Raw genomic sequence first — 13,542 nt, 5'->3', positions numbered from 1 at the left:
CAATAAGCTGTCCATAAATGTCAAAATTTACAATGCATTTATGTAAAGCAGTGGTCTCCAAACTGCTGCCCAGGGGAGGGATGTGGGCCTTTGCTTTCTCCCTGACCTCATTGATAGAGCACTATTCATTCCTCTCACTGACACCAATGATGGCGCACTAACTATCCCTCTAATTGACACCAATGATGGGGCATTGTGACTGACATCAGTATATTTTCTTCTCCTACTAGCCACAGTCTGGCCCCTCTAAAAGTCTGAAGGATGATAAACTGGCCCTTTGATGAGAAAGTTTGGAGGCCCCTGATGTAAAACACTTACATAGTTACCAGTGTTGGGGTAGTTACTCAAAAAATGTAACTAGTTACTAGTTACTTCTGTAAATTGTAACAAGATTACTTTACTAGTTACTGCATTTGAAAAGTAACTTCACTACTTATTACTTTACTTTCCTCTTTCTTAATTGACCGTGTAGAAGAAGATACATGACACTCTTTCTGCATATAGTTTATTGTATAAACACAGGCTTTGGGAAACATGAGAACAAAACCTGAAAAAATAGAATAAAACATAAAGTGCAACAAAAAGTCATAAACTTCATCCCTCTCTATTCTTCGAAATAAGGATTGTATCGCACGGCTTGGGTAACGCAGGAAAGCGCATTCATATAGCCTAGTAAAGTAGTGTAGTTACCAATATTAGTATTGTAACTAGTTACATTACTTTGTTACCAAAAAAAGTAATGTAGTTACTGTAATCAGTTACTTTGTAACTAGTTACCCCCAACACTGATAGTTACATAGTTAAATAATTAGTCAGGTTGAAAAAAGACACAAGTCCATCTGGCTCAACCAATAAAAAAAAAAAAAAAAACAGTAAATAACACTGCGTAAAGTGTCAGGGCTATAAAAGCACTTGTAATAATAAATAAAATAAAAAATAATATGTATAATTTCCTTTAGATCTAGCAACAACTATGCAGTGCAAAAGCCTACCTTAGTGGATACAAACTATATAGATTGTTTAGGCATTCCCTTGCATTACATTTTTACAGTTTTAGTAAAGAAATTGCCCAATCAGATTAAAAAATGGATGGCTAGCTTTAGGAGCAATACTTTAAATCTATAATAAATAGTTAAGGCGCAATCAGTTCCAACAGCTTAAGGTGGAGCGTTAATGAGTTAAAAACAAATGCATATGTAAATTCTTATATTATTATCTTTGACACTCCTACGTCAAACCAGAGAGCATGACAAAGTAATCCTCATAAACCGACAAGACCCCAGCTTTTTTGTCTAAAGGGATCAGGCTTTATTATAAATCGTCAAACACCAAGCTACCACAGGCAGCAGTTTGAAAGTTGACCACATGGTGGCACCAGAGTTCTATCTCATGCACAAAGAAACCCCATAAAAAGGATATTTTAGTATGTAAGATTCTGTTTGATGGTTTAACAACAGTGTGAGTCCCAGTGGTATATTAACAGTGATTCTCTGAATGTCCACATTGTACAATAATGTCAGCAAGGAGCTGGATTTAATTAGGCAGTTTAAAAGGATGAAAACAAAGCTGAACTGTGAGCTGCAAGTGTGTTAATCACAGGGAAAATACTGTTTTAATACAGCTCACTACAGACAAATCAAGCTATAAAGCCCCATAATATAGAGCCTGTGATTAAACGCAGCAGGCCACTGGTTGACTCTCCATTTTATGCTGGCCATTTAACCTATAACCTGTTATCCATCAGGCCAGTATGGTCATTTGAGTCAATAGAGCTGCAATAAAAGAAAGTGCATAGTTGAGGATGAAAAGATTTAGTGGCATGTATCAAAGGAAATGCCTGAAAACTAAAGCTATTCATGACAGTGACTTGTTTTCCTGCATGTAAGAACAATGGCATAAAACCACTGCTTTTGCACCTTATATACAAATCACATATCTCTCTTTTCACTTTCAGATTAATGGCATGTTCCAGTTTAGGTGGAATTTTTTTGTTTTTATGGTAGAGCTTTTTATACTGAACCTCTTGGATTTAACCGGGACCAGGATCAATATTGTTAAGTTTCAACTGCATTGCCACCTGCTGATGAAATCAGATACTGCAGTGTAGTTCATAAAGAGAGCCATTTTATCGAAATGGTTCACTTTTTCTCCATCAGATTGCAAAATATTCCCATTTTTATCTATAAATAGATTACACTTATTTGTACGTTTACTCTTTCAGTGCCTCCTGAATAAATAATATCAAGTAGTCGGGCTTATTGCCTTAACCTTTCCTCTTTTCAAACACCTAACACTTGTTGGTTCATTGGCATGGTCCTTCTTTCCCTTCAAACTCAAAAGGCTTAGTTGGGAAAATTCTATTCTGTTCAGGGAAAATATTGGTCAAGCCCACCCACTTATCCATGCTCCGTTGTCCGGGTCACATTTATTCTGTGCAAGGGGGCCAACTAATTTTCTTTGCCCAATATGTCTCGTGTGCATACCAGTATATGCACTGTTGGATCCTTCCTCTAGGCTGGAAAGGAAAGATGGACCATTTTACACTTTCTGTATTTGTACATATTATTTGGAAATGTTGAAAAATGTAATCATGTCCACAAAAGAGATGCTTACTCAATCCAAAGTCTCCTTCATCCTGGTCATTCTCACTGTTGGAGCGACGATGGCAAAGATAGTCAGTAAGCAAATATATATGGCTCAGTAAGATCAGTGGAGGAGGTAGCCATGGCTTCTCATGATATGCCATGATATAGCGGTAGCGGTTATATTTCCACAGCTTGTGAGAGATTGATTTCATATCCAGATACACATTACTAAAGGAAAATAGAATAACAGATAAAACATCTTTTTTTTAAAAAAAATTTATACAGTATATATATTTTCAAAAAGGGATTACAAATGCTTAAAGAATTAATCTGCTGAGAGAAACAAGTAGACTGTCATAGATGACCCCTCACTGTGAAATTGCTAGAGAGCCAAACCTGTGAGACATGGGAGAGGGGAGAACAGCCCTTTACCTTTACAACCACTTATACACGCAGATAAATTGCATATATGGGAGCAGTTTTGTTTGCCAAAGGTTTTGTAATTCTGTCATCCGGTCCTGAAATGTACAAAGCACATACCTCTACGGCCCGGCATGGGTCCTCATTTTTCTCTGCAACAGCCCAGCAACACTAATTGCTTATCCATGTCCTCATCCCTTGACTGGACAGTGAAAGGAGAAGCAGTGGACGGATGAGCTCATCTCTATGTCACTGTGCATTCTCCCTCCTGCCAGCATACTCCCTGCACTGCAGTACAACTGATTGGATCCTTGTGCTGCTCATCACCCTCACAATCGCTGTCGTACAGGTGACACATAACAGGTAATTTAGGTACTTACACTGCTCACATTAAAAAAATGTTTAAGGATATATTAATAAAAAATATATAACTGCATTAATATACTTGCATTCATTTTACATCTGCCTTGAGTTTAGCTTTATACTGTCATTAACTGCTATAGGAACTGGAACTCATTATTCTATAATAACAGTTGCTAAATGGAAAAGGTAATCATAGAAAAACCTGCTATGTACCTGGTTACCAGCTTTCTCAACTTTTAGCAATCTGTGAAGATTGCTTTAACACTTTTCAAATTGCTACTGACTAAGGGTGATAGTTTACAAGCTTCCTTGATGCATCGGAAATTTTTAAACTCTGTAACAATGACTGTTTTAATCAGTTTAAAGGGAAGAGAACCCCAGTTTAAATGCATAATAACATCTTCAATCATCCTCCTGATGTTAAAGGGGATTTCGGCAAATGGAACCTTAAGGCCTCATGCACACTGCTGCTCCTAACCTAAGGTTTCTGTGGCTTATGGCATTTTTTGCCTAAGCCTCTGAATGCACCTCAATAAAAACCTGTGTGTCCATGCACACACAGGCTTTTAGAGGAGTTTAGGAGCAACAGAGCTTAATTTAACATTCTATGCATTAAGTTGATTATCCTTCTATGCTGCAGATCCCCCCAGACCCCCCCCCCTTTTTCTTACCTGAGCGGCTCAGGTTGAGCCCGAACTGATCCAGCGATTTGCATGAGCACAGACGCTGTAGCTCTCCTCATTGGACAGATTGATAGCAGAAGGAGCCATTGACTCCTGCTGCTGTCAATCAAAAGCTGTGACACGGGAGTGGGGGGGGGGGGCGGTCCGAGGTGAGGCGGGTGAGCTTTCAAAATTGTATTATGTACCTTTAATAGAGGTACATTTAATTGACTGATATCATTTTTTACGGATGTGGCAGAAGGTGGCAACACCATTCTACTTCACTATCAAACTCTTAAAGTCGCATAATTCTTGAGAGAAATTAAAAAAAAATAAGCAATAAAGTAAGAAAGCATTTTTACTATATGTCTGTGATGATTTACAGAAAGAATCCCTGTAATTTCAGTGACTAAAACAGTTGGTCAATTTGGGAATGCCAAATTTGCTCAGATCTGAAAGTATTATGACAGAATTCAGAACTTCAGAACTGGGTCTTTCTTTTTAATGAGCTGCTGTAAAAAAAAAAAAAATGTTCAAAATCTGGAACTTCTGGTCTTATTGTCTTGAGGGAATGTTGAGATACCACCAAAGATATTTAGGGGCTCTACAAGCTTATTTATAAGCTTTATCTGTACTGTTGATGCTACAAATGTAAAAAAAAAAAAAAACTTTTTGCTTATAATAAAGTAACACAAAATTTTGAGAACACATTTTCTACTTGCACAGAGTTTGAAAATAAGAAAACCATCCCTGCAATATTTGAGCTAAATGAAGAATAAACATTAATCCCCAAGATATGGCCCAATTTATTTAGTACTCACTCTGTACCTACTTGAAAAGGGAAATGAGCAGATTGACCATAATGATGTACTGAACAAAGAGGTAGACAGCTTGAAGGAATGGTGTAAGAAATGAGCCAGGTGGACAGTCTGGATCTTCCTCACAAGCTTAAAAGAAACAATATAAAAGTGTAATTAAAACAAGCTGAACCTTTATTACCATCATGTCTAAGCAAAACCAAAACTTTGTAATTCAACTCCATTAAAAAGGCTATGTTTGGAACTTAAAATAGGTAATTCACTACATTTTCCATTTTTATAAAAAATTGGGGATATTGCTGCACTAAAAATGATCAGCATAGGATATGCTTACAATCAAAGTGAAAAATCACAAAGAACTGTAAATACACAAAATAATTAAATACTAAAAAAGGTCGCAATGACCATATGCATCATATACAGCTGCCAACACCTGATCCTATATTAGAGTATAAGGTCAAATAGCATGTAACAAAATATGGTGTAGCGCTAGTATAATAATTCTTTGAACTCAACAGTCCATATGAACAATAAACACAGATAATTGGAAGGATAGGTCCGTCAAAAGAAAGGAGGAAGGAAGTGCTCCCCGAATCTCGTATCAAACTTTCACCATCCTGAAATCCAGTGTATGGAGACCACCACCAAGTAGAAAAAATGGCCCCTTACCGGACCGCAATGATCCCCACCACAGAGATCATTGACCGCTTGTATTGGAAATCAGATAGACCAAGTGGATGACGGTCCAGCTCACTAGGAAGATTTCAATGGCTCCACTCGATGTGAGTACCATGTCCTCTCCGTGTCTTCTTCCCCTTTCTCTGCTTTGTGTCCTGGCTGCCCCGGCGGGATGATGTGGATGGAGCACAGTTCTCTGGAGTAACACCCAGAGAACTGTGCTCCATCCACATCATCCCGCCGGATGATGGACCGTCATCCACTTGGTCTATCTGATTTCCAATACAAGCGGTCAATGATCTCTGTGGTGGGGATCATTGCGTTGCGGTAAGGGGCCATTTTTTCTACTTGGTGGTGGTCTCCATACACTGGATTTCAGGATGGTGAAAGTTTGATACGAGATTCGGGGAGCACTTCCTTCCTCCTTTCTTTTGACGGACCTATAATTCCAATTATCTGTGTTTATTGTTCATATGGACTGTTGAGTTCAAAGAATTATTATACTAGCGCTACACCATATTTTGTTACATTTTCCATTTTTAAGCTTCGGTTAGGACCATTATACTAAGTGGCTCCAGTAGCATTCATAAGAAGCCTGTGTAATTCCTTTAGGATAATAATATATGTGTGATCAGAAGTTAGGCTTACATTGTAAATGATAAGCAGCCCTCTTTAAGTTAGTCTCTCTCAACTAAACTCTCTGAACTGTTGCTTCTTTCCTCCTTTTGACATGAATTGATCTGAAATCAAATGATCTATGTGCCCATAGCCCTCTAGGTCTTTGAAGTGTACATGTGCCCAGGCTAAACAGCAAGGTCTGACAAACCTTAAACCTTCTGGAGACAATGGGCAATGGGACTCGGCAGGGGTGTTTACCCTGAAGTCCCCACCTGGTTGTACCCCCTTCTATGAGCCCCTTGGAGTGTGTTCTGCACAGCCTACGCCTACGTTCTATATCCGCATTTCTGTAGCACTAGCACTTTGGTGAGCATCTATTTTTGTTTGTTTTAGGATATAACGATTTGATTGATGCAAATGTTTGTATATGTAAAAAACTTTTTTTCAACTAATATTGTGTGTGTTTTTTCTCTTCCTGGGGATTATTAAGTGGTCTTTGAGAAAGCTTTACCTAAGCGAAACGCGTCAGACCCATCCTCACCGGTTGTTACTACCACAAGTGCCTGTTATTTATTGTGAGATATATGATGTCAGGTTCATGGATATTGTTCCATTTTTATGTCTTTATAAAATGAATATTTTTAGTATTTTCTAATTCTTCAATTGTTTTTCTATGATGCTCAGACTTACTGGTTCATGATACCCTCTTTACCATCCCCTCCTTTTATAGGGTTAGTTGGGATCCCGCCTCTTAGACAATTGGTGGGACCTCACTATCCCTGTTTCGTCTTTTATCCATATATCATTTGGGATTGCAGGGTTATCATACCATGTGACTATAGTCTATCCAACAACCAACCTCTTAAATATACAATGGGCAAGATTATAAAAAACACAATGCCACTCTCACTTTCTCCAAAATGTACATAAAAGATTAGAATCAAATCCTCTGTTATGCTTGTCTTGCTACACCTGACTGAGTCTGACTATGCTCAACATACAGAATCACATTTTTTTCTAATTGTCCCTGTCCAGCCTTACACTCAAAAAAGCCAGCTTCAAGCTTTTTTGAGCATATTCAGTGTTTTTAGACCCATGACTTAAATTGGAGCACCTGTAAATGCACATTTTTGCGCCTAAAGAACTTGTCTCCTCCTATAGAGCTGTTCCCTTGTTCTAACCAAGCCTAGGAAGCAAACTCCTGAAGCTTAATACAAGTGCAAAAAACGCTGCACTTGTATTTGGCATAACATTTCCACATGAATGCATAAGTATTCTTTAACTTACTGGTCAATGCAGAGTTCCCTTCAATCTTATTTTAAATGTTTTGCTCTGAGTGGACTTTCTAATGGTGCCACATCCCTGATGAAATTCAAAAAAGAAGAAAAGGTTCCACTGTTGGTGGGATTTTATAGGCACTATAAAATCCCACAAACAGGGGAACCTTTTCTTCTTTTTATATTCTTATTTTGTACTTTCCTAAAATATCAATTGCCTATACCATGAGATAAAAGTACCGGTAGTTTTTTAAGTGACATAACGTTTTTGATAAATTGACTATTGTATTATCACACGTGATATTTGAAAAAAAAAAAAAGACATATAACGCATATGTGAACTGACCCTTAACCACTTACCGCCCGCCCTATAACAGAATGACGGCGGGAATGTGGTTGTGTTATCCTGACCGGACGTCATATGACGGCGGCAGGATAACACAGCTCTGGGCGCCCCCCGGGGGTGCGCAGAACGGCGATCGGTGATGTGAGGTGTCAGTCTGACACCCTGCATCTCTGATCTCGGTAAAGAGCCTCTGACGGAGACTCTTTACCATGTGATCAGCCGTGTCCAATCACGGCTGGTCACATAGTAAAACAGGAAAAGCCGTTGATCGGCTTTCCTTAGTTCGTGCCTGACAGGCACGAGTAAAGGAGCGCCGATCGGCGGCTCCACTGACAGGGGGGGGGGGTCGGCACTGGTAATCAGATCATTGATTACCAGTGCAGACCCTCGGGGGGGGATGCCACTAGATCCACCAGGGATGCCCACTATGACCCCAGGGATGCCCACCATGACCCCAGGGATGCCCACTATGGCCACCAGGGATGGCAATCAGGGCTCAGGGAGCCCCCCATTGCCCTCCCCATCAGTGCTGCCCGCCAGTGTCCTCCATATCAGTGCTGCCCACAATTGCCCATCATTGCCATCCTTTAGTGTCGCCCACCAGTGCCCATTATTGCCCACCAGTGCCACCTATCAGTGCCCATTAGTGCCCATCAGTGCCGCCCGTCAGTGCCGATCAGTGCCGCTCCATCAGTGCACACCAGTGCAGCCTATCAGTGCCCATTAGTGCCCGTCAGTGCCACCTATCAGTGCCCATCAGTGCCACCTATCAGTGTCCATCAATGCCGCCTATCAGTGCCCAGCAGTGCCGCCTATCAGTGCCCACCAATGCTGCATATCTGTGCTACCTATCAGTGCTGCCTATCAGTGCCGCCTATCAGTGCCGCCTATCAGTGCCGCCTATCAGTGCCACCCCATCAGTGCCACCCCATCAGTGCCACCCCATCAGTGCCTCCTCATCAGTTCCTGTCAGTGCAGTCTCATCAGTGCTCATCAGTGCAGGAAAAAAACTTATTTATTTACAAAATTGTATAACATAAACAAAAAAACTTTTTTTTTTTTTCAAACTTTTCGGTCTTTTTTTATTTGTTTAGCAAAAAGGAAAAAACCCACAGGTGATCAAATACCACCAAAAGAAAGCTCTATTTGTGGGGGGAAAATGACATAAATTTGGTGTAGGTACAGTATTGCATGACCACGCAACTGTCATTCAAAATGCAACAGCGCTAAAAGGGGAAAATTGGCCTGGGAAGGAAGGGAGGAAAGTGCCCTGTATTAAAGTGGTTAAAAGAAACACTAGAGAGCAAAGCAAGAAATATGAACTCAGTAACGCAGACAAGGAGAAGCAGTTTCTAGAAAATACTACTAAACACTCTTTGAGCTACACAAACAGACAGGTCAAGTCATGAACAGTACTACACAATATTTAGAGAGAAAATTGTTATTCACTTGTTACTTACATATTTTTTTATTCACTCGTTTAAATACTTTTATGCACACACTTTGGTATTGATTACGTGAAGGAATAGAGGATGTTTTCTTAGAAAAGCATATTTTTAAAATTAGAATGCTAGTAATTAAAGGTGAACCTGTGTTCATGTGTGAGGGGGAAAACAAGATTATCGCTTGTACATAATTGACTTAAGTAGGCTTTACCTTATTTGCTTAGATCGGTGAGCATCCTCTACTCCTTTAGTGAACCAAACCCTTTGGGTACTAACCTACATATGTTGAATATCTAGTAGCTGTTATGTGATCCTAAATTTGGTGGACACAAATCCATCTCTCATACTACACAGTATTTGTATTATAATCTTACCATCTATTTCTGAAGCATAGACTTCACCAAACATCATCCAGTATGGTTGAAATACAATATCTCTGGCCAAAGTCCAGGAAGGAGGCTCTAATGGGGAAAGAATTGCTTTTCTTGCTACTCCAAAGGCCAACAGCACAATGGCCATAATAACCACAATGCCAAACATATTTGAAGTCTAAATACAAAAGAAAAATGAAAAGAAAGATTAGGTAAAGATTTTTAAAAGCAGTACTGGAAGTGTAAAGCCCCGTACACACGCATGATTATCGGCCGACCGATCGTCTGTCTTTTGTCCAGAGTTGTGTTTTGTTGGTTGAAATGTGCCTAGACTGCACACAAATTTTCTCGCCCAACAAAAATCTACTTCAGAAGTGATGTCATGTGTTGGTTTGCTTTCTTTGTGTTCTTTCTTCTCTGAGCATGCCCAGACTTGCTCATAAGATTTTTCCCTGTCGAAAACTGTACTGACTGCACGAAAATCGGCCGTGTTTTGACGGCGGAAAAAATTTTATAGCCTGCACACCAGATTTTTTTCGGCCGAAAAGTCGGAGTTGGTTGTCGTAAGCATCATACTAACAAGCCGATTTTCGACGCGTGTGTACGAGGCTTTACTAAGGAGACTGCCTGCTGTAAAAAATACAAAATCATGTAACTATTGACAAATTTTTTAGCCATGTATGGCCAGGCTAACTGCTCCAGGGACAACCTTTTACCAGACAGGAAACAAGGGTAAATCTCTGCCATAAACATTGAAAGCAATACAATTGCTTTTATTAGTAGAGGTGCTAAAGAAGAGTAAAGTCTACAGTAGTACACACTGTCAGGTTGAACAAAAAAACTGACAGCTCAGGTCAGAGCCGCTGTACCTTCGTTCCAACGTTAGTACAGCGATCTCTCACGCTTAGATGTTGTGTTCTGGCAGGGGCATGCCCTCAGGGACCGCCAGAACACTCATGTCAGCGCTCTCAGCCAATGGGTGATCGGGAGACGGTCGGCTGCTGGTTTTTCAGCATGTTCATCCGACAGAAGCCAGCCAAACGGCTGACTTCTGTCAGACTGGCTGCCATACACATGGGCCGAATGTCAATCTGTTTTTTTTTAACTGGCCAATGTCACCTGACATTCGGCTCCTGTGTACTAGACTTAAGCCTGTCTGCTTTTTATTGGTGTTTTTCTGTTACCGACTTTCCTATATTTCCTGTCTTGTGAAATCATTGTCACTGTAATAATAAGTAAGGTGAAGTCTCTTACTGTTATGCGCGTTAACATTACAATGATGCGAATGGGCCCTAATTTCTTAAAGCGGAACTAACCCACTGATTCAGCATTTGTTTTCTTTAGTATATTTATTTATATTCTGCCTAGTAGAACGTGGTGATAACTGTCACAATATCTAGTGTGTTTATGTCAAGCCCTCAAATTGTTGTTGTCATAGCTGGTCACAAGTGCAGAACCATGGCAGCGGCAGATCTAAATAGGGGCTAAAATGGTACTGTGCCCAGTAGATAGGAAGGTGTACTTCTACTTTCAGTGCAGGTATTTAATGAAACCCATCATAATAAATAAGGTACTGGTCAGACTTTAGCAAAAAAAAAAAATTCTATTAAGCTCTGAATTTGAAGTGGAATGAAACCCTTCAATTTACCTGTTTCCCAAAACACCTACATTCAAGACATGTCATGAAAGGTAACTGACAAAGTTGCTTAACCCAACTGTCCAGCCATCAAATGGCTGGTGTCATAACTGATCACATGTGCAGCCCCATGGCACGTGCAGGTCAAACAGAGGTGATGGCAGCTAAGTATAGAAGGGGTTTAATTCCACTTTAAAAAATAGCACTTAATATGAGAAAATGGCAGCCACGTTGGTTGACAGACCACCCAAATTTTAGAAAGTATGGGATCCTTGGATCACACACATTTTTGCTGGTTGACTTTGACTTGGCCTTTCCTACTATGTATTCCTTCTTAACAAGACCCTTATAAATAAAAATGTATCTTGTTGAGCATTGGTGACCCCTCCCACCAACCTTAATTTTAATTTCTGCTTACTCTCTTCTCTCTCTCCATTCCTTGTTTTCCTTTCCCCCCACCCCCCTCCCCTGCCTGCTTTCTTGTGTATTCCTCTCCAGAAATTTCTCTCCAGGCTAAACCATATACTGTTCCTATTCTGTTTCCTGATCACCTACCACGGAGGTTGTTCTGTTTTCTTTAAAGTATTTACCCCTACTCCCGGTCCTGGGATTGAGTATCTCTGGAACTGCTTTTTTTAGTGCACAGTCTAGTGGATGCTATTCCACATTTAAAGCCTATCCTGTTATGTTAAAAGATAATCTTATGTGGTTTTTCTTTTACTTATATTGTTGATTAGGTGCAACATAATGTCTATACGCTGTTCTGTTCCACTGTTTTTAAGGCAGAACTAAACCCTTCTAATTTTTTAAAACCAAGGAAGCTGCCATCTTAGTCTCTTTGATCTGCAGTTGACATTGTGCTGCTGATATGACCTGCTATCAAAGCAGCAATTGGATGACTAGTTTTCCATTCACAGCGTAAGGAAAGTTGTGAGGAAAATGCCATAGGCCTGATAGTTTGAGACCTTCAGGCCAATGGATATATGCATAATGAAAAATGTCACTTTTGATGCCTAAAAATGTTTGCATATGCCAGAGAGCACCTGTAAGATTCTTGCTGCATAGTTCCAAATGATTTGGGCACTATGCATTGGTTTTATATAAGCTAAAAAAATCTTTAAGATGTGTGGATTTGGTTTACAAACGCTTCATTTTTTTTTTTTTTTTTGTAGGCAACTGTGAGATTGTGCTAGAAGTACAGTAGCAAGTATATCAGTGGTATGGATCATATGGGTTGACACTAAAGCCTTATTTACAGTTGTGATATTGCAAGCAAATGTGCTGCACCTGTACAACTCCTCCAAAAGAACTAAACTATGACTATACATTACTGTAGAGAAAACAATCAAAAAGATAGGTCAGCATCTACACATATAAGAATATTACCAATACCAATTTATTCCAAATACGGGAATTTTTTAAGTTTAGTTAGTATATCACTGCAAGAAATTTTATTCCTAAAACGTGTTATTTATTTTCACAGCCCACACATTTTACTTTTCATAGGATGATAACGCCAATTAATGAACCCTTACCATCTTCCCAAGCATAGTTATGTAGGGCCCAGCCTTCTGGTTTACTGCAAAGAAATCTAGAAGCTGTGTGTACCAAAATATGATATTCAGACAGTAGATAAGCCTCCCTGCACTTTGCATAGGTTGGTCAGCCCAGCGCAAGCCAAAGCCAATTACAAATAAAATAATTCCAATGCAGCCTGTCAGATTCCAGTATTCATTAAGCCACACTTTGATTTTCTGGCTGAATTTTCCAGGTTCGGACATAAAAACCTAAAGGAGAAGAAAGGTGAGGATAAGTGGGTATCCCTGAAATATCACATTCTTCCTGGTGCATAACATATTAAGACCATTGTGAAAAGGTCAGAGCAACGTTAAAGTGTATGTCTAGCCAAAACTTTATTTTTTAATTTTGGGTTGGGTGAGCAAGAACAGAACCACTGTTGGGTATTTACTGCTATGCAGGACTTTGTTAGTGCCGGTTCACATTGGTGCGATGTGGGAAACCTGCGAATCCACTGCGGGTTCCCACATCGCACCCGACTCGCAGGCAGTTCACACTGCCATATGCGAACTGCTGGAAGTGTCAATACAAAAGGTAATGACACCCCCAGATCAGTTTGCATATCACAGTGCAAACTGTCAATTCGGACAGGAATTGGATCGCAAAGTTGTGAACACCCAATGCGATCCGATTCTGGTGCGGACCAAAAAAAGTGTCCTGCGTGACTTTGGTGCGAATGCGATGCAACTTTATCAATACAATCTGATTAGCTAATGTGTATAAGTATTCACTCGCGCCTATGGGA

The 13,542-nt window shown here is 39.9% G+C and overlaps 1 protein-coding gene across 2 annotated transcripts in view; it reads right to left on the bottom strand.

Annotated features, from left to right (window-relative positions):
* TRPM6 (transient receptor potential cation channel subfamily M member 6) overlaps positions 1-13,542 on the bottom strand; it is a 316,186-nt gene that overhangs the window by 117,931 nt on the left and 184,713 nt on the right. For both annotated transcript variants that reach the window (XM_082260562.1, XM_082260563.1), the window contains exons 21-24: positions 12,755-13,006; positions 9,587-9,761; positions 4,863-4,977; positions 2,614-2,813 (exon numbers count right to left, since the gene is read on the bottom strand). In XM_082260562.1, coding sequence (XP_082116688.1) covers positions 2,614-2,813; positions 4,863-4,977; positions 9,587-9,761; positions 12,755-13,006 — 742 coding nt within the window. The remainder of the gene's footprint in view (positions 1-2,613; positions 2,814-4,862; positions 4,978-9,586; positions 9,762-12,754; positions 13,007-13,542) is intronic.

The sequence above is a fragment of the Pelophylax lessonae genome (genome assembly GCF_965119305.1).
Source record: "Pelophylax lessonae genome assembly, chromosome: 1".
NCBI classification, from domain to species: domain Eukaryota; kingdom Metazoa; phylum Chordata; class Amphibia; order Anura; family Ranidae; genus Pelophylax; species Pelophylax lessonae.
This window is presented reverse-complemented; position numbering and strand designations above follow the sequence as displayed.